Consider the following 19,257-nt stretch of genomic DNA (forward strand, 5'->3'; position numbering starts at 1 on the left):
ATGTGAAGGCTGATCTACCAAAAAAAGGTAATCGAGGAAGACCAAATAGCACTAAAAACTCCCCACAAAATAGTAAGAGAAGTGAAATGCGGATACTGGAGCAGCAGCAGGGCACTCTGGGAGTGTGAAAGGAGAGGAGAATCCAAGCAGCCACACCTGACACACCAGGCTCTGCAGAAAGGGAGAGTCCCTTGTGTCCAGACAATAACTGGGCTGGCACAGCCCAGTATGAAACTATGTTTCAAGTGTGGTCTTGATTAGCTCATATGCTCCAGGCTGTATTTGAAGGGAGCTGTGGCTAATCTTATTTTGATTGCCTTAAAATCCAGTTGTGGGGAAAAGCCTGGTGTGTGAGCAGATACATTAATGGGTTAGGGGCAGCCTTGTCTCCTAAGCTGGTGTTTGATTAAAAGGGAGCACAACCAACAGGCACTTAAAAAAGCTGGTGCTATATTTGTCTGTTTCATTTGGAGCAGTTCCTGATGCTTGGATGTGCCCAGCAAACCCTTTGGGAACTCTCAGCAAGCTGTATCATTATTTACATTTTAAGGATGTGTGAGTACAGAGAAAAGGGATTCACTTCCTCCTGAGAGGCTCAGATCAAAAGTCAAAATGTTTTCTATGAATACATAAGACATAAATTCAGATTCTGAGGGTTTCAGGCTCAATTTGTAAGAGCCCTGTGGCCTTAAGAGGAGGCCTCCCTACCCTACAGAGCTGGGAAATAGTGTTTAGGGAACTACAAAGCAGATTCAGCAAGCAGGCTCTAGGCAAAAAGTCAGAAAACAATGCCTAGAGGGAATAAACAATTTTCCCCCTTCTAATTGATTATAATCATTTTTTCCCCCTATACTTTTAATAATGATCTGAAAAGCCACTTCCCAGCACAATGTTGTTCTGACCTTGTTTTCAGCTGGGTAATTGTGCAGTGAGTGGATAAATGCTTTCTCAGCTGAGAGCAGGAGGAACCATTAAGCATCAAGCTTCTGACCTAAATTTACGTTCAGGACAGCTGGAGGAGCAAAGGACTGATGTCTGCTCCCCTTATCAGCCTGATGGACAACATGGAGATGGCATCTTCGTCACAGACACCAAAACACCACAGATTCTGTTTATCCCAAAGACTTTAACCCAACCAACCAAGGAAGGTGTGCCTGCCATTGGCAGGGGGGGTTGGAATGAGATGATATTTAAGATCCCTTCCAAAACAAACCATTCCATGATTCTGTGGCAAAACACAAAACCTGGCTGCCCATCAGCACCTCCTGCCTTGGTGATGCTTAGTGGCCAAAACTGAGCCATGTCCCTTTTCCCAATTTTTTTATTCCTCAGGAAGAAATAGTCTCTGCAGGGACAGAGATTCAGCCTCAGAGATCCAGAGTGTTTGTAAGTACAGGAACTTTAAAAAAACAAACAGAAAACCAAACCATATCTTGTCCCTACTTCTGTGCCAATGCCTTTAGAAAAGTTCTCTTAATTCAGGTGTAATTTTTTCCTCTGTAACATATTCTTGGAAGGCATAAGAAACAGCAGCTGCCTTGCCCCTGAGCCCAGATCAGAACAAAACTTTGAGGTTTCTGGGCTCCTGAGTTACCCCAGAGCAGCCTGGGTTTGTTTTGGCTGCAGCACCCCAGCTCTCAAGTCCTTGTGGCTATGGCAGGATGGGAGGAAAGGACATGGTGTTCACTTTGCCTCTGTTCTGGTCACACCCCACCCCACCAGGGCACAGGCACAGGGTAATTTTAGGACTGTGCTGAGGAAGGTGCTGCACCTTCAATGTTCCCCAGAAGGGAGATGCAGGAAAACAGTTGGTCCACAAAATTGTGATAGCAGGAATGGCCTCATCAGCCCAGCAGGATGCTCAGGTACAGTTACTCTAGATTTAAAGGTGGGAATAGTTAAAGCATCCTCTCCTGAAGGAATCACCTCCTGGGGAGCTGAGGAATGGCACCACAAGCTCAATAAAGGACCACAGGAGCAAAATGACACATTTCTACTGCCTTGGTTATTTTCCTAAATGACCAGGTTTATGCCAAAGGTGGATGAGCAGCATTTTCTCATTTCTCTCCCATTTTCTTTCTTAGGGAGGAGCAGGAAAGGGTCTTCTTCCACAAAGCCCCCTTTAAAATTAAGTTTGCTGGAGTTTTGTTTTCTGTAGGATTTCTATATCCTGTAGAACTTGTGAGGAGGAGGCTGGGGAAATGTACAACATCTGTACCAACCCCATAACCCTCCCTATAGACACTCACAAGCCCAGACCCTTTCCTATCCCAGAAGAATCCCATTCAAGCCACAGCTGGACCATCACTCACCAGAGAACCAACCACTGCTGACAAATTCCCATTTTCTGGAGAGCACACATGGATTGAAAGACCCCTGCCCCCCCCCCCCAAAACACCCCACAAATGAAAAGCCACATCTACCCACTATCAGAGCCAAAATCCTTTCAAATGCTGAAGGCAACACACATACAAAAAGAGGCTGCAGAAGTCAGATTTAAGGTTTTGTTCTTTTTTTCTTTTATTACAAAAAAGAAAACCTATTCGGCAGAAGTCCAAATGCAACAGAATATAACTGGCACCATCTAAGATACCCAAGCGTAAAATCCCGGAACATCTGAACCCCCCAGCAGGAGCTGGGAGTGCCAGGGCTGGCTGGGAGGGACAGGTGGCCTCTCCCTTCCCCTCTCCTAGCCCCCTCCTCGCTGGATGGCAGGCAGCCCGTGAGAACCAGGCCACAACAGTGGCATCAACGGTCTCTGTAAAACCATTCAGTTGGAGAAACTAAGAACATTATGAAAAAAAAATTAAAACAACTTCTTTTTTTTAGCCTTTATCAAAAGCCCTGCTTTAGTGACATGCTAGCCCTGCTGGACAGGTGACACACCCACAGCTCTATCTGGAACGCTGTTGACCAGTCAACTCGTGGTTCAGGACACCTTCCTCTCACTCTGAACACGTCACGGCCACTCGAGTTACAGTGACAAATGCTTCTGCAGGCTTTTCACTCTGGGAACCCCTTCCTGCAAGCTCCACTCCATGCTTGAACAAATCTCATCTGAGTCTCCCTCCAAGCTCACCCTCAGTCCCACCTGGAGGCCTCCAACAGCATCTGCAAGAACTCTGCCTGCTCTGGCTGGATGAGGCATTGGAACATCATCTCTTTAAGAAAAAAAACACTTCCATATATAATATTTTTCCTGTTTTTATATTTAAATAGAAAAATACTACTTCACTCTGTGTTATGAGCCAGAGATCGGTTGACTTCCAGTGACAGAACCAAGAGTTCTCCTCAATGCTCCTATGCTGAACTTAATGCCAGAAGATTCCCAGAAACCTCAGAGTGGGCAAAGAGTGATGATCTCCCCATCATCTCCCCACACAGGCAGGAGCATATGCACAGCTCCCATCTTCCCTTCTCCACAGAAAGGCACCAACCTTAGAGAGCCATGAGTCTGCAGAGAGCCAGCAGTGGGGCTGACACCTCAAATCTGATTCTGTTTTAAGCCTTCTCCTCTCCTACTGGCTTTCTGCATGTGCAGTCTGTCCCTGGAAGCCACTGGATCCCATCCGATGTACACATGAATTAGACAAAAAAAATAAAACAGTGGTTAAAAATTCTCTAACACCCTGTCCTCCTCTCATCTTCTGAAGAGTCAATGACAAACAGACATCGATAAAACTAAACCTGCCCTCCTCCCCACCTCAAGACAACAAGAGTTACTGAGACACAAAACATGTTATCTTGTACCCTTGGGATTACATCTAGAAGGGAAGTTTAGGGGCGTGGGGAGTGCGAGGGGAGGCGGTGTCTGTGGGGCGCAGTCTGCTTAGTTCTTGTACTCAAAAGGCTCGTCCCCAGTTTCGTTGAGGAGACACGTGCGCACCAGGGCCTCTGTCACAGCGTAGGGGTCACAGTTGGCAGAGGGCCGGCGGTCCTCAAAGTAGCCCTTCTTCTCATGGCCCACATTGCGTGGGATGCGGATGCTGGCACCGCGGTTGGCCACGCCGGCGGAGAACTCATTGATGTTGGACGTCTCGTGGAAGCCTGTCAGGCGCCTGGCATTGTCCAGTCCCCCCTTGGGGTCGTAGGCACGGATGTGGTACTGGTGGCGCTTGCTCAGCTTCTCAATGGCCTCCTCGATGTGCCTGTGGAGGGAGGGACAGGTGATGACAAAGTGAGGGACAGGATGAGCTGAACCCCTCTGGACTGTTGTGTCAAAGTGACACGAGATTAATTGCTGTCCCCAAGCCATTTCATGATGATGCCTTGTGCCCCACAACCCACTTGGCTGTTCATCCCAACACAGGGTTTCTCTCCACTCCTACTGCTGACCCAGGAAAAGAATCCTCATGGCCAAATCCCACAGGCTCCCTAGGGAGTGCTCTCTGTGACACACCACCAGTTAAACTTCCCACTTTCACCTGCTCTCAGAGCAGAGATCTCTCAACACTGGAGTTTCTACTAATGAAGCTCACAGAGTCATGGGCTGTCCCATTATCTCAGGGCATCACTAAGATTAAGGCAAGAAAACAGAGCTGCCAGGATGCATCCCTCCACATAGCTCCAGTGACACAGGATCCCTGGCTGCACTCAGCACACCAGTCCCATACAGGAACTCAGGGTTTGCATTTTTAGGATGTTGATCTTTAAGAAAACATGGCAGCCTTGCCTAGACAGAAACAAATGGTCTTTCATCATGGCTATAAAGAAATAATAAAAAATGGCCTGTGCTGAGTTTGTTTGTTTGTTCCCAGTACTGGCAGGTCAGGAACCAGACAGACTGTTACGGATAGTTGCATCCTGGCTGCCTGTACTTCCACCAGCAGTGGTTGAGCTGTACTGCTGGCTAAACTGCCCACCAAGCATCAATACAAGAATGTATCACTATAAAAAACACATATTAAAAAAAAAACAACACAAAAACCAAACAACCAAAAAAAACCCATCCAGAAGAAAGACTCAGATATCATGCCAAGCACCAGAGCAACAACTCCTGTGTCATCCAAAGCATTGCAAAATCCTGTTGCCCAGTAAACAACTCAAACACTTACTTGAGACCTCCTTCTTCCCTCATGCTCTTGGTGCTGAAGTTGGTGTGGCAGCCAGCACCATTCCAGTTCCCAGGGATGGGCTTGGGATCAAAGGACACCACGACCCCAAAGTCCTCGCACACCCGGTGCAGGATGAAGCGCGCAATCCAGAGGTGATCCCCCATCTCAATCCCTTCGCATGGTCCCACCTGGAACTCCCACTGCAAGGGAGGAGGCATCAGGGGCTCAGTTGGGTGGAGACAGGCACCTCCCACCCCCTGATCCTCGGCACAGCTACACAGCTCAGAGCAGGCAGACACAGCTCCTGCGGCCTGGGATTTTTCCATACTACTCTCTCACTCCATGAGGCATCTTAGAATGATGTACCTGGGCTGGCATCACTTCTGCGTTGGTTCCTCCAATTTTCACGCCGGCATAAAGGCATGCTCGGTAGTGGGCCTCCACAATGTCCCTGCCATAGGCTTTGTCTGCCCCTACACCGCAATAATATGGACCTGCAACAGCAAAGGGAACATCAGTCTCCACAGGAAAAAACGCTGACATTCAGTGAAGACTCAGCATGCACAGGGGAGAACTCTCCAAAGGCTTGGGGGGTGTGGAAAAATCCCAAGATCTGTTTCTCATGGAAGAACTAGCAGAGCAGAACACCGATGGAGAGCAAGTTCCCCTGAGTTTAAGTCCCCTCCAGACCAACAAACCAAACAGCAAATTTGGACGCGGCTAATCCCCACCTCAGCCTTTCTGTAACAAATTTAATCTCATGGTTAGTTTTTGCCAGTATCCCACTTTCTACTGTCAACCTTCGGTTCTAGGAACACCTTGGATCCCTCAGCTCACCTGAAGCTGTACCACACAGAGTTCAATTCAAACACTCCTGACTTGGTCCAGGCTCCCGAAAGATTACCTTGGGGTCCAGGGAAGCCATTGGAAGGCCAGCCAAATGGATGTCCATCTGTCCCCAGGAGGGTGTACTCCTGCTCCATCCCAAACCAGGGGTGCTGGTTGGACACCATGTCCATAATCCTCCGGCAGGTGTGCCGGAGATTTGACTCTGGAATGGAAAAGCGACACAAGGCTCATGAGCACCTGCACTCTCCATTTCCACCTTTTTTATAGTTTGAGTCCCAGCAGTGTTGAAGAATCCCAAGCCCAGCCCTTTGTCCATTACTTTGTTTGCCCTTTACTTTCAAGGCAGGGATTATTTCTGTGTCATGCTAAGGGCACAGACAGCACTTGGGCAGGTCTCCCATTCCCCTTCCCAGGAAAACCACCTTCACCAGGAGAAGGGAGAAGATCCATTCATTCACCTGCAGACTGGCGGTTGTATTTGAAGACCTCACAGAGAACAAGTTTATTGGGGTCCTTGCGGAAAGGGTCCCGAAACATGGCAGCAGGTCGCAGGTACATGTCACTGTTGGAGCCTTCGGACTGGTAGGTGCTGGAGCCATCAAAATTCCACTCAGGGAGATCTGGAGCAAAGAAAGGAACCAGCCACAGTGACCCAGGGTCCCTAGTCCCCAGGATGGGCTCCCTGCCACCCTCCAGTAAGACAGAGGTGAAGATGCTCATAGAGAATAGGCCTGCAATAGGTTTAGTCCCAGCTCAGCTGATTTTGTTCCAAGTGGGGGAAGCAAAAAAAACCCCAAAGCAAGCAAAAAAGTGTAGGAGTGAAACTCCCCTGCCACCCTGGGAAATAACAAGTTGCTGGGCTGCTGGCCAAGCCTGAGTGAACAGAGTAGCACTGAGAACATTTCCCATGTCACAACAACCACAGGGATGAGCAAAGCACCCATTTCCCTCAGCTGGGGAAAGGCAGACCACAAGCCATCTTCCAGCTATGGGAATGAGGAGAGCCATGGAATACCCTCATTCATGCTACATGGCCTGAAGGAGGTGAGAAGGCAAATCATATAGAGGTGGAATCTCATATGGAAAGGGAGTGTGGCCAGCATGGCCCCTCATCCACCCCTCTATGCTGAGCACTGCCCTTCAGGTCAAAGCCCAGAACTCCACCCAGGCAATGTTATCTCCTCAATATCCCAGGGGGAAAGAGGGAGGATGGGAAGCACAAAGATTTCAAAAGAGCTGTGCCAACCACTCCCTCAAAGGGAAAAGGGGAAAGGAGGGAGGGGGAAAAAAAAAAAAAAAAAAAAAAAGGAAAGAAAAAAGATAATTCTGCTCAGTCACACACAGTATTTTCATTTCATAACTGTCTCCAGCCAGCTCCATGGCAACCTGGGGAAAATCCTAATGCTATTATTGTGTAAGCTGGGACTGTTTGTTCTGAGGGACACAAGCTCTTAATTACACCGGATAGCTCCATTCTTTCCCCTGCACTTTCTTCTGCCAAACTACTTCCGGCCAAAACGAGTACTTGAGAGTCAATGGGCAGCTGAGCCCCTGCCAACAGCCCCCAACCCCTGCCAACAGCCCCTCCACGGCAGGGACAGCACCAAGGATGGGCTCCCAACCCCAGGCACCTTCCCAAAACTCCACATCTGGAAATCTGGGAACGCTCCCCTGTGGTATCTGGGGAGAGATAACTGAAAGGGCATGAGAAGGAATATCTTCCCTAAAAACCATCCTTCTGCCATAGGAAGAGAGAAGTGGCATCCTTCCTTCACTTGGTGAGTCTACTACGAGTCCTGCACCTGCCCTCTCACCTTCCAGGCTCTTGGGCTCATGGTCCAGTGTGCGCGTTTTGCAGCGGAGGTGCTCTCCTGTGCCATCGATCCAGATATACATGGCCTGGACCTTCTCCCCCTGTGGCAGCTTCATGTACATGTGCTTGATGGCTTTGCTCAGGTGGGAGCTCGCTGAGGTGGCCATGGCTGCAGTCCTCACAAGGGGGTTCCTGCAGGGGGGAATCAGAAACAGCCCCAGCTGTGAGCCCTTCCTGCACTCCCACATTTTTCAGCCCCCCAGTCCAGGGAGGAGCACAAAACAGCTCAGCCACAGGGCTGGCTGCCATTTCCAGTGGTTCCATGTCATTTCTCAGGGAGAACACACAGCAGCTCAGGCAGATGCCAGCAGCCAGGAAAGCCCTACTCCAGAAGCCCTTCAAAGAGTCCCATTAATCCCCAAACTCCTGCTAATAAACCAGCGCAACAGACTTCCAAAGGGGTCCGTAGCCCCATGTGAACTTTTCATCTCCACATTCCGCTCTGGAGCAAGGCTAATGTAAGGAAAGCTTAGCTGGGGCTTTCTTAATAAATCTGCTTCATCGAGGAGGGCTTTTCTACCCCAGCTGCCTTCTCAGCCCGGCTGAGGTTATCCAAGCCCGGTCCCAGGGCAGCAGGAAAAGCAACAGGCAGCACATGCGAGCCCTGAGTACCCCAGGCAGCGATGGGGAGGCCGAATGGGCCGGAGTGGCTCTGGAACCAGTCGGTGGGGGCTGCAGCATCCCCAGAGCTCTGGGAGCCAGGCTCCCAGCGCCAGCCAGCCCATTCGTGTCTGACCCACAGCAGCCAGGCTCCAAGCGTGTTTTCCAAGGAGCTTAGAAATGCCAACAGTTTGGAAATGCGGACTGACTTGGGAAGTCGCTCCAACATCCCGTTCGCCTGCGGAGGGGCTCGGGATGAGCCCTCCTCAGCCCACCCCGCTGCGGCTCCCAACGCCCCACTGCCCTGCCAGAAACATCCCCTACGCGTGCATCTCCTGGCAGTGAGGGAGTCCCTGCGCTCCAGGAGCAGCTGAACAGCCTCCTGGGGGTAAAAAAAAAAAAACAAAAACAAACAAACAAACAAAAAAACAAACAAAAAAAGCAAACAAACAAACAAAAAAAACAAAAAAAAACCCAAAAAACAAACCCACCACCAAACAAAACTGCAAAGGGAATGTTTTCAACAGAAAACTCGAGCTTCCACTTCCGCCCCGCCCCCCAATTCTCCCCGTCCCCTAAAGGAGGAATTTTCCCTTGCAAGGTCTGGCCGCCGGAAGCCCCCGGGCTGCCTCCCCTGCCGTCCCCGGGGGACTGCGGCGGGTGGCGGCCAGCGTTACCCCTCCCCCGTTCCTTTTTCCCCCCCCGGGCCGGTACCTGGGCGCAGCAGCGACTGCAGGCAGGCACCGGGCTCCCACACTCGGCTCCCAGGGCCGCGCCCGCCGCCCCTTTATTGAGGAGCAGCGCCGGCCCCGCCGCACGGATTGGGCAGCGGGGCGGGACAGGGGGGACCCGGGAGGGGGGACAGGGACACCACCCCGCCTCCCTCCTCGTCCTCCTCGTCATCCTCCTGCTACGGCGGCATCGAGGCTCGGCCGCCCCCGACAAAGGGGGGAGCACCGTCGCTTCGCCCCGTAGTCGGTTGGAGGGGGTGGGTGGGTGCAGAAAGCAGAGGGAAAAGGGGGAAGAAAGTGGAGGGTTTGGGTGGGTTTTGGGTCTTTTTAACAACGCTCCCGACCGGAAAAACAACCGCGTGTCCCTGGGCAGGCGGGAGCGGATCCAGGGCTTTCCGCAGCGTTTACATTAGCGGCTGCCTTGGCATAGCTCGCAGGGATGGAAACCGGCTGCCCCGGGAAAATGGGGGGAGAGAGGGAGGGACCGGAGCTCCAAGCCCCGGGCACAGGCTTTGGCTTGGTGCCCACTCTTAGGAGGGGGACAAGAGCTTCTCCTCCTTGGAGCAGGTCACAGCCTGCTTCAAGCACGTGGATTTGCAGACCCTCGCTCCAAGGCACAGGATCCGTCACTGTCATTCGAGGGAGGAGAAATCCTCCAGGTCCACCATGGGAGCACCCACTCAGCACCCAGCAAACCGCAGCCACTGCCCAGTATTTTTCCACCCCGCTTTGTCGCTTGTCCCAACTCCTGCAACTCTGTGCAACTTCCAGCCCGGATCCAAGGGGCAAGAGAGCCACGCCAGCACGAGCAGACGGAGCTGCCACCCTGTGTGCACACGCTGAAGGCACACGCAGGTCCCAGGCCGAGCACACGCCACCCACATGCCTGCCACGGGGCCACAGGACCCTGCTCTGTCCCACGCCAGCCTCGGGGAGATGGCACCAAAACTCCCTCCTGGCTATCACAGCCAACCTACCGCGGACACAGCCATTGTACAGCCAGAATCCAGAGGGAAAATGGCCAGGCAGAACCGGATCCTCAGGCGGGAGGAGGTGGAAGTGCTGGCTAAAACCACGCTTTGATTTATTGCCTATCTCAAGAGCCAGATCCCCACCCTCCCTGGGGGGACAACTTGGCTCATTCCTCACCACCGCCTTGGAGCAGCCATTAGTATGTGGTAATTCCCGAGGCTGTCCAGAACAAGGTGAAATTCAGGTGTTTTCCTCCTGGAATTGCTTGGGCAAGGCAGAGCCACCGAACATTGCCAACAACCTCCCCTCAGCACCCCAGAAAGTGCCTCCTGCCAGCACCCCAGTTCGGGCACCCTGTGCACAGAGAAATGGTTTCAACATACAAACAAACATGATATTTTATCCACAGAAATGAGCTCAGGATCTCATGTTCAGCCCAAGTTCAGCTGTGGTCACCCAAATCTAACAGCTCAGCTGAAGCAAAAGGAAGCAGAGCAGGAGCTGCTGCCGAGGCCCAAAATAGCTCCCATAAAGGGGAGCTGTCAAGCCACAGGCAACATAAAGCAGTGTCCAGCCTCTTTCCTAGGTTTGTTGAGTGTTTCTTTAATCGGGACACTGAAAGCTCCGATAGCTCCAAATTCTTGGAATTACTCTTGCTACCTGTTAATTTCCCAAACTTTGTCCACCAGACCTGGCTCCAAATAAGCCCAGGTGAAGCCTCTGTGCAGTGGGCTGAACCTCGTACTATCCAAGCCTCGGGGCTAGGCAGCTCCAACCAACCCTGAAGGGAAGTGGGGAGTGAAGGCAGCTTGGCAATGTAAACATCTCCTCTCCATCCCAAAAATCCATGCCGGGCAGCAAACCTCAGCCTGGGAGAGACTCCCAGGGTGGGCAAGGGTGTGATGGCGGGGTTGGGAGGATGGAGCTGCCAGCCCCGGGAGGGTTTGGTGGCTGGCTCATACACAAGCCCCTGTGCTCACCTTGCACAAGTTGTTTACGAGCCAGCGGAGAAGCGGCAGCCGCGGACCCAGCGCCCTCTCCCGGGAAGCGTTCCGGGGCCGCCTCGCTGGGCTCACACGGCTTGTTTACCGCCTGCCTTCCTTCCCCTCCTCCCCTTCCAGCCTGGCTTTTTGTTTTTTGGGGGAAAGCGCGCTCAGGCTGTGCCTTCGCCCAGCTGCGTGCTCCAGTGACGGTCGCTGTAGCCGACAAAACCCTCCTCGGGGAGCTGGGGAGGGCTTGGTGCCAACAGGTGACACGACCCACGAATAGATTTAAATCCGTCTTCAAAGGGCCCTGTGCCACACGTGCAGCCAGAGGGTGAGACAGTGTCCTGCTCCAGGGGCAAGTCCCAACTGGCACAGACTTTTCCTTCTTCCTCCTGTTAATTTGTGGGAACACCTTTATTCGCCTGGCCCGGCACTTCTTGCCAGCACAGTTATATATCTTGAGAGAAGTGCCAAGGTTTGAAAGCTGTGAGGTTGGTGAGCTGCAAGGGTCGGGCAGGCTGGACTTTGCAGCCTGCTGCCTCCAAGGGACAGGGCACAGCTGGGTCCCTGCACTCTCCTGGGAAGGTTTGGGGACCAGGATGAGTTTCTCACAGGTAGCATGGGACATGCCTGCCCTTTTCCAACTCCAGCCAGCAGCCAGGCAGTAAAGGATCATGGCTTCCCTTTCCACTGTGCCTTGCTGGGGCTGCTGTGACCTATCCCTCTCCTCCATTTGGGAATGCCTTAAAATGCAGACAGGTCACATCATTGAGGGGTAGGGCAGGCGGGAGGAGGCGGGGGAAAGAGGAGGGTGGCAACTTGAGGGTTAAATAGACAGGATATGAAATTTCCCTGTGGCTCAGGCCCTGGGGCAGGTGGCTGATGGCTTTGCTCCTGCAATGCTGGGAGTTTCCCAGCACCCTGGGGATATCTCCAAGGGTTGCTCCTCACCACAGATACTGGGATCTCAAGCCCAACAGATTGCAGACCTGGACTGCTAAGCCCAAGTAGCCATTTGTTTTTCACCCGCACTAAAAAAAAAAAAATTCTGAAGTAGAAAGGAATGCTTTTTTTTTCCCAACATGGATGTCACACAGGGAGGAGGAATTGCCAATTTTGTTGTGATGGTTAGGTCCCAGGAGGAAGCTGGACACACACAAAATGCCCCAGCCTCCAGCAATGGTACAGCTAGGACGGAGGAGGGATGGGCATAACATCATGGAATCACAGAATAGTTTGCTTTGGAAGGGACTTGAAGCTCATCTAGTCCAACCCCCTGCAATGAGCAGGAACATCTTCAGTATCTCTCCTCTCCCCATGCCCAACAGTCAATTCGTTCCTAAATTGAGCTATACCACTTTCAGAGCCATCCAAGGAAGTGCTTTGGGCTAGGAGGTTCTACATAAGGAACTGAACTACACTCAAGTGAGACCAGCCACGGGCTGGGTGTCCTGATGTTGCATCACCTCCATCTCTGCCCACCACTGGGCACAGCTGCCTCTGCTTGGACCCATGACAGTGGGTCCTGGTGGGCTCCCAAGATGCTCCCAGGCTGGGAGACCTGGAGATGCAGCATGTTTTACCCATGATTAACAACAGGAGGACTGGAAAAATCAACCTAACGCCTGAGCAAGTGCTTAGTTCCAAAGCGACTGAGGACAGGGAGTTCACCGTGGGGTGGGGGAATGAGTGCACTGGGAGGACTGACCTTGTGCAAGCAGCAGTGGCCAATTGATCTCCCCCAGAGTGCTGCAGGAGGCTGATGAAACCCCCCAAGGCAGGTAGGCAGTAGCTGCTGGCCCTGGCTGTGAGCAAACATTGCACGCTCCGCAGCAGACCCATGCTCCCTTTGAAGATGCTGCCAGGGTCAAGGGTAGCTGCAGGCTGGTGGCCAGAGGGCTTTCAGCTTTCCAGAGCAGATCACCTGGGCTGCACCAAAGGGCAATTTAGGAAAGCAAATTAATAAGTGAAAACGTGCAGAGGCACATGCAGAGTGGAAAAAAAACCTCCCTCCCCATGGAGCTCCCCAGACCACACACCAGGAAGCACGGAGGGAAGACAGACCTTGGGGCACAGCACCCGGGACAGCCTCATGCAACCCCCCAGATGCTGCCACCTCCTTCCCCACTCCTTTCTCAGCCACCTGGGTGCCTGTCCCCGTGCCCACAACCCACCTTGTCATCCCTCCCAGGAGCCCATGGCATTGCTCCATGCCCCAGCAGCCCTTTGCACGGCTCCCCCTGCTTGCTCTGGGAGATCCAGCGGCATTCCCGGCAGGCAGCCCCTACCTGCTGCCGGCTGTGCTTCACAGACTTTGCACGGGGCCGAGCGCCTTCCCCGAGCACGTGCTCAACTTCAACAGCGCCGGGGGGAAGCTGGAAGATGAGAACGTCAGGGGCAGGTGAGATTTGAGACCTAGAAATTGCTTGGCTCAGTTTGTTCTGTACAAGAGTGGAGAATATCCCAGGGAGAACTCAGCACATGACTTTTCCCTGAAGCTGAAAGTTGGTCACACTGTGCATTGATTGGCAGGGTTGTTTTTGTTGGGATTCCTACCCCCCCCCCTTTTTTTTTTTTTATTAGTACTGTTCACACTGTTAAATACACTCCCAGCCAGGTTGAGGCTGTGTTAGCTGTGGCTGGCACATCAATTTCAGCCTAACACACTTCACAGCTCCATAGGTGAGAGTACAGAAATCCTAAACCCACTGCCTAAGTGGATTAAGAGGTGAATCCGGGCCTGACATTTTAAATTATAAAAGGTAACAGCAAAGTGCTGCTGCCCATGTCCCTCCCTTATGGCTGAATTAAGTCCCTGTCCTGCCACAACACAACCTGGGCTGCTGAAGCCAACAGCCCCAGACACTTGGATAAGGTTACACCAGTGGTTCCGCTTCAGCTGGAGGAGAGATAAGTGAAGGCAGAGCCTGCCACAGGGGCTGTCAGGTGTAAAAGACAGAGCCCAGCCTGCATGGACAGTCCCAAGAAAGGAAACCACAGACAGATGGCAACAGGCTCAAAAATACTCCTGAAGGGAGCACCAGTGTTGTCCTTGCTGAGCAAACAAATCTTATGCACTCAGGAGACTGAGCATGAAAATCACATATAAAAAGTAATTGTAATATGTTCAAGAAAGGAATGAATATTTAAGGCTGAACTGGAATTCCTCAGGCCTTGGTCAACTCCAGTTTTAAGGTGCTGTGGGCCCAATGTCCTATAAACTATTCATATGAAAACATGATGAGGCTGTACAGGGGGAAAACAATCCCAAGTCTTCCCCCAAAAGCTCATGGTGGAGATATAATACTTATGTGTACACAGGCTGGAGTTTCCCAGATTGCTGGGGCTCCAGACCATCACCCAGAACCAGAAGCAATGCTGAGGTGTTCGGGGTGGGGGGGGAAACAGCCCCCACCCTCCTGATGGCACCAAAAGGCACAGGCTGGGCTGCTGGGGGAGGCTGTGAGTGGCCAGTGACCACAGGCAGTGAGGCTGACATTGTTTGGGCAGCCTTGGACTTTGCCACCATGGGGAGCAGTGCCAACTGATGTTGGGCAAGGATAAAAATCCCAGCCCCATCCCCTCTGCCCTGGGAACGTGAGGCTCTGCCACTGGTCACCTCAGGTCTGCCAAGGGAGGGCTGCTCCCCACGCCAGGGACAGGGGAAATGGGTGATTGAGGCCGGGGCAGGGGGGGAGCAAAGCCCTCCTGATGTGTTTGATGTTGCAACTCTGCCCTTACCTTTTTTATGGAGTCCAGCCACTCCAAGGTTCCTTCTAAATCTGGGCTGTGCTCATGTGTCCACTTCTTTTTAAAAACCTTTTTGGTTTTTCTTAAATAGCCACCCAGCTTATGTGAGCTCCTCTTGTGAGGAGACAGTGTGCCCTGGGAAAACCTGGGAAGCTGCAGTCTGAGCAGACTCCATCCTGCCAAACCTCTTGGGGTCTCCTCTTGGGGAGAAACTCCATGGAAATGGCCCTGTGCCCTCCCACAGTAACCATGTTGGCCTGTTCCTGCTCACAACTTTAGTCCTTCCCTGGCAGAAGCCATCACAGTCCCACTGAGGTCAGTCCAGAGATGGATGAGCACCCAAGGAGCTACCCCAGCCTCTGAGGATCCTACTGGGCATCTGCTCAGTTGCCAACTGGAAAATGTTTGTTGTTTTTTTTTTCGCGTTATGACCTTTCTCTGAGGACTTTTGAGTCTTTTAAGTGTGAGACAGCCACCACTCCAGCTCATTCCTAGCCCCCCTCTCATCTCTTGGGGTCAGCAGCATAAATCTTTATGGATCCATGATCAGAGCTACTCCTCCCCTGGGTCTTCCACAACTCCTTTCCACAGCTGGGCCTGGCACCACTGGACAAGCAGGTGTTTTGTGGCTCACGGCTGCCCACATCAGTTTGGTTTTTGGCACAGTAACCAGCCCATGTGGCTGGGCTGTGGCCCAAGGAAGGTGAGTATACATCCCCAAGAGGCTGTGCCAGTGCCAGTAGCCCAGCACTGTCCCCCTGGGGTTCCCAGCACCAGCTCCACAATTAATTTGGAACTGTCCCTGTATTCATTGGCACTGTCACGAGCTGCTTGCTGAGATGCAGAGCCCTGATGCTGCTGGGAACAGCTTCACATTCCTGATTTGACAGCACCACCTCGTGAGGTGGGGACACTGTGGGACACTGTCCTTCCCCTCTGCTGCCTGTGCAGACCGTAGGTGACCCCAGGTCTGGCACCACAGCATTATAAAGAGCAGGATCAAGTACCCACCTGGGGAGCAGATTCCTCCTCCTGCCAGGGAAACAGGTCACTCCTGCTGCAAGAAAGGGTTCCTTCTTTTTCTCCTTCTCTTCCAACTGGAGGTTCTCCAATGTTGAGTCTCAGGCCCAGCTCTGATGAAGCAAGACAGCTGATAAGAAATGTGGGGTTGGTCTGTTTGGAGCAGACACAGTGGGGTCTCCTGTGAAATTTCCATCCCAGGCTGAGCAGATGCACTGACAGCAACCACACTCAGTGCCAAGGTGCCACCAAGAACCTGCTTTGAAGGCAAGAAGTTTGCCCAAGCAGGGAGGGGGGAAGGGTTTCATTTCAGGACTGCCAAAGTGTGTCTGCAGGGGATTTAAAAAGTGACATTTCACATAGTCACAGGATGGGTAAGGTCAGAAGGGACTACTGGACATCACCTGGTCCAGCATCTCAGCTCAAGCAGGGGCGCCTGAGCACAGTACTGAGGATTGTGCCCAGATGGTTCTCAAATAGCTCCAGTAAGGGAGACTCCACCACCTCTCAGGGCAACCTGTTCCAGCACTCAGTCACCATCACAGTAAAGAAGTTCTTCTTCATGTTCAGATGGGAATTCCTCTGTTCCAATTTCTGCTCATCCTGTTGCTCAGCACCACTGAGAAGAGCCTGGCTCCATACTCTGGACATCCCCCTTTCGGGCACATACAGACACTGATCAGATCCTCTCTCAGTATTCTCCTCTGCAGGCTAAGCAGGCCTGGAGGACAGCCAGGAGGGAAGTGCTGAGAGCCCTGTGGTCCCCAAGAGCCCTGCATACCCCATGAGTCACCAGAACATGTGTGTCACAATCAGGGTGGCACTTCGGAACACAGAACCGGAACACAACACCATCATGATGACTGCTGGTGAGTTACCCTCTGCTAGGGGCTTTAGGCCTCCAAACACACCCCAAAAGGTGGACAAAGTGGGATAAAAAAGCAGTATTAAGCTTTGAAATATGGGTCCTCCCTGTAACACAGCCATGCCTTCATGGAAGAGGACATTTGCAAGGGCATCCACCCACCAGCAGGCTGATGCCAGCCCATCTTTTTACATCCAGATCTTTCAGACTTAAATAAAACTTCACAGGGTAGTGGGAGGTGTTGGGCACTGACACTTGCATTGAGTCTTGGGTGGATAAGGTGGGTGATGCCCAGTGTCTTGGTAAGGCAGAGAAGCACATCTTGTGCCCTCCACCCACAGCACCTCCCTTCTCCTGCCCTATAGATGCCACCACATTTGTGCCCAGCCTCTATGAACCACATACCTTTGCTACTTCGGAGGCTGCCATTCAAACTTCCCAGCTCCTGCATGCTGCTGGACCTGCAGGTGCTTTCCAAACAGCCTGTGCCACCCATCCCAAAACACATTTCACAGACTGTCCCAGCTCCAAATCCTCCCATGTGTGCACAGGACAAGCTTGTACCACATATCCCCTAAAGCTGATTCCCCCCCAAAACTCCTCCTTTGGCTCACATTGATGTCACAGCTGGCAACACAAAGCCCAGATAACTTTCTCTTCTCCCCTTGTAGCATCCATAGCCTCCATGGACATGGGGCTGCTGCTGCGAGATCATGTTTTTGTTGACTTTTTCAACACCTTTTTGAACCTTCCTGTAAGTCCACTCTGCACCATAAAACCTGGGACCTTTCAGAGCTCTCCTTAGGTGAACTGTCTGTGGCATTAGAGGCCCCAGGAATACTGGGACAACACCACATACAGGCTGAAAAATGAGGGAAACCTGAGGATCTCAGCTTGGAGATAGAAGTCTAAAAGGGAATTCGATGCCCTTCTCTGTAGTGGGAACTAACTAGAACAGCTAGGCTCTGGGCTCCTCTGCCACCCTCCATCTCTGTCTGCTCTCCCTTTCCATTTTGATCCAGGTTTTTGGCCAGACACCCATTTACATCAGTGGCATGGGCCGGTGGTACCTGTGGCCAGAGCTGCCGAGCCACCTGGTGAGAACATGCTCCTTGTTAGGAGGGAGGAGGGGGAGGAGGAGGGAGGAAGACCACAGGGCAGGGGAGGGAAGGAGCCGGTTTCTCATCGCCAAGGCCCCTCCCTGGCTCTCCTGTTCGTGCAGCTGGGGGATCATTTCAAACTCAGGCGTCATTTCGCTTTTAAGCCCTGGGCGGAGCACAAGCCATTTAAAGTCCTGCTGCAGTTTATGGGGTCTATCTATGAACACCGAGATCTGGAGCGAAGAAGAGCATGTGTGGTGGCAGAGAAGGACACAAACATCAGCCCCTTGTCCTGTATTCCTCCTGAATTCAACAGGAGTGAAGCCCTGTTGATCACCAGGCTGGCTCAGCCCTCTCCGCGCGCGTCCCCGTTCCCCACAGCCGCCAGCGCCACTTGCAGCGTTCAGATCCCAAAGCAAAAGGGAACCTGCTTCTCTGGCAGCTCCCGGGAATCTGCCATGCCTCCCTGCCTGGGCTCTGGGAAGGCGTGCAGGCTGCTAGGAGAGGCAGCCTCGCTGGAAGCACTGCAGCAGCCGTGCAGCGCCGGGGCTCCCACGTTTGTAGGCACAGCTTTTGGGGACACAAGCAGGGACTATAACTTGAGTATCCCCCTTCTGCCTCAGCATCAGGGTGGCTTTTATCGCATAAAGCAACAGGGCGCCTTCCCCACCCCCTTCTCCTGTAGCAGGGACCTGTTACTCACCCTAATCCCCGGGCAGGAGCCGGCTCCTTCCCCACAGCTAATCCTCTCCTTGGGCACGGGGTTCGCAACGCAGGATCCCAGCCCGGCGGCTTTACTGGCTTGGCTGGAAAAGCACCGACTGCCTCACTTCTGCAAATCCAGCCTGTGCCTCCACCTCGTCCTCTGCCAGAAGCTCCTGGGTTTCATTCGCTCGGTGGAAGCAGGTGAGTCATCGCGGCATGGAGGAAATCGGATCGGCTTCTCCTCTGCAGCTGGGCTTCCTCTCTCCGGGGCTGTCACTGCCTGGTTCCTGCCCAGTGGGTCGTGCCTCTGCTCCGGGTTAAGAAGGGGTTGCATATCCCATTTTTAGGGATGCACCAGGTCCCGATGGGATGTGCAGGGATTTACTCCACCACTCTGTTAATACAAGCTCCCTAAGTACCTACCTAGAAGAGCTTACCAAGGGGTCCAAGGGTGGAGCGGGGTGGAGAGCACCGTGGGGCACGAGAAACAGAGGTGCTGATGTTTCGGGTTTGCCGCTGCGCAGGGGTGCCCTGGGAAAACATGCTGTGGTCTCTCTTACTGGCAACAAGTCTGGATTATGCTCACTTTGCCCCTAAAATGAGCCTTCTCAGTCCAGCCAGGTGCTTCATCAACCAGCATGTCAACTGCCCCTTGAAAGAAAGCTGTGGCAGCAGGAATGCAGATTCTCATTTCAGAAAAATAAGCAATTCACCAAGGCTTTTCCTGAGTATATTGCTGCTGCTTCTTCAGT

The 19,257-nt window shown here is 52.6% G+C and overlaps 1 protein-coding gene across 3 annotated transcripts; it reads right to left on the reverse strand.

Moving 5' to 3' along the window:
• Positions 1–2,495: 2,495 nt before the first annotated feature.
• GLUL (glutamate-ammonia ligase) lies at positions 2,496–18,658 on the reverse strand. Of its 3 annotated transcripts, XM_082287546.1 has the most exons (10): positions 18,504–18,658; positions 15,827–15,948; positions 13,354–13,440; positions 12,774–12,994; positions 7,718–7,908; positions 6,362–6,523; positions 5,959–6,105; positions 5,421–5,548; positions 5,055–5,254; positions 2,496–4,148 (listed from the first exon to the last, which is right to left on the reverse strand). In XM_082287546.1, the coding sequence occupies exons 4-10, from the start codon at positions 12,905–12,907 to the stop codon at positions 3,830–3,832; spliced, it is 1,281 nt and encodes a 426-aa protein (XP_082143672.1). In that variant the 5' UTR covers positions 12,908–12,994; positions 13,354–13,440; positions 15,827–15,948; positions 18,504–18,658; the 3' UTR covers positions 2,496–3,829. The 3 variants fall into 3 exon arrangements, with proteins under 3 accessions (XP_082143672.1, XP_082143673.1, XP_082143674.1); XM_082287547.1 differs by lacking the exons at positions 12,774–12,994; positions 13,354–13,440; positions 15,827–15,948; positions 18,504–18,658 and adding exons at positions 8,586–8,758; positions 9,091–9,130; XM_082287548.1 differs by lacking the exons at positions 12,774–12,994; positions 13,354–13,440; positions 15,827–15,948; positions 18,504–18,658 and adding an exon at positions 9,091–9,222.
• Between the last annotated feature and the right edge of the window lie 599 nt (positions 18,659–19,257).

The sequence above is a fragment of the Coloeus monedula genome, assembly GCF_965178545.1.
Source record: "Coloeus monedula genome assembly, chromosome: 9".
NCBI lineage: Eukaryota > Metazoa > Chordata > Aves > Passeriformes > Corvidae > Coloeus > Coloeus monedula.

Bases quoted from the DNA above. Each gene is read 5' to 3' on its own strand.
- GLUL (XM_082287546.1), bottom strand. From the start codon at position 12,907: ATGGGTCTGCTGCGGAGCGTGCAATGTTTGCTCACAGCCAGGGCCAGC. The intron at 6,524-7,717 runs GTGAGAGGGCAG...TCTTTGCTCCAG, and splicing joins TGAGCCCAAGAGCCTGGAAG to ATCTCCCTGAGTGGAATTTT. The intron at 5,549-5,958 runs GTAATCTTTCGG...TTGCTGTTGCAG, and splicing joins TGGCTTCCCTGGACCCCAAG to GTCCATATTATTGCGGTGTA.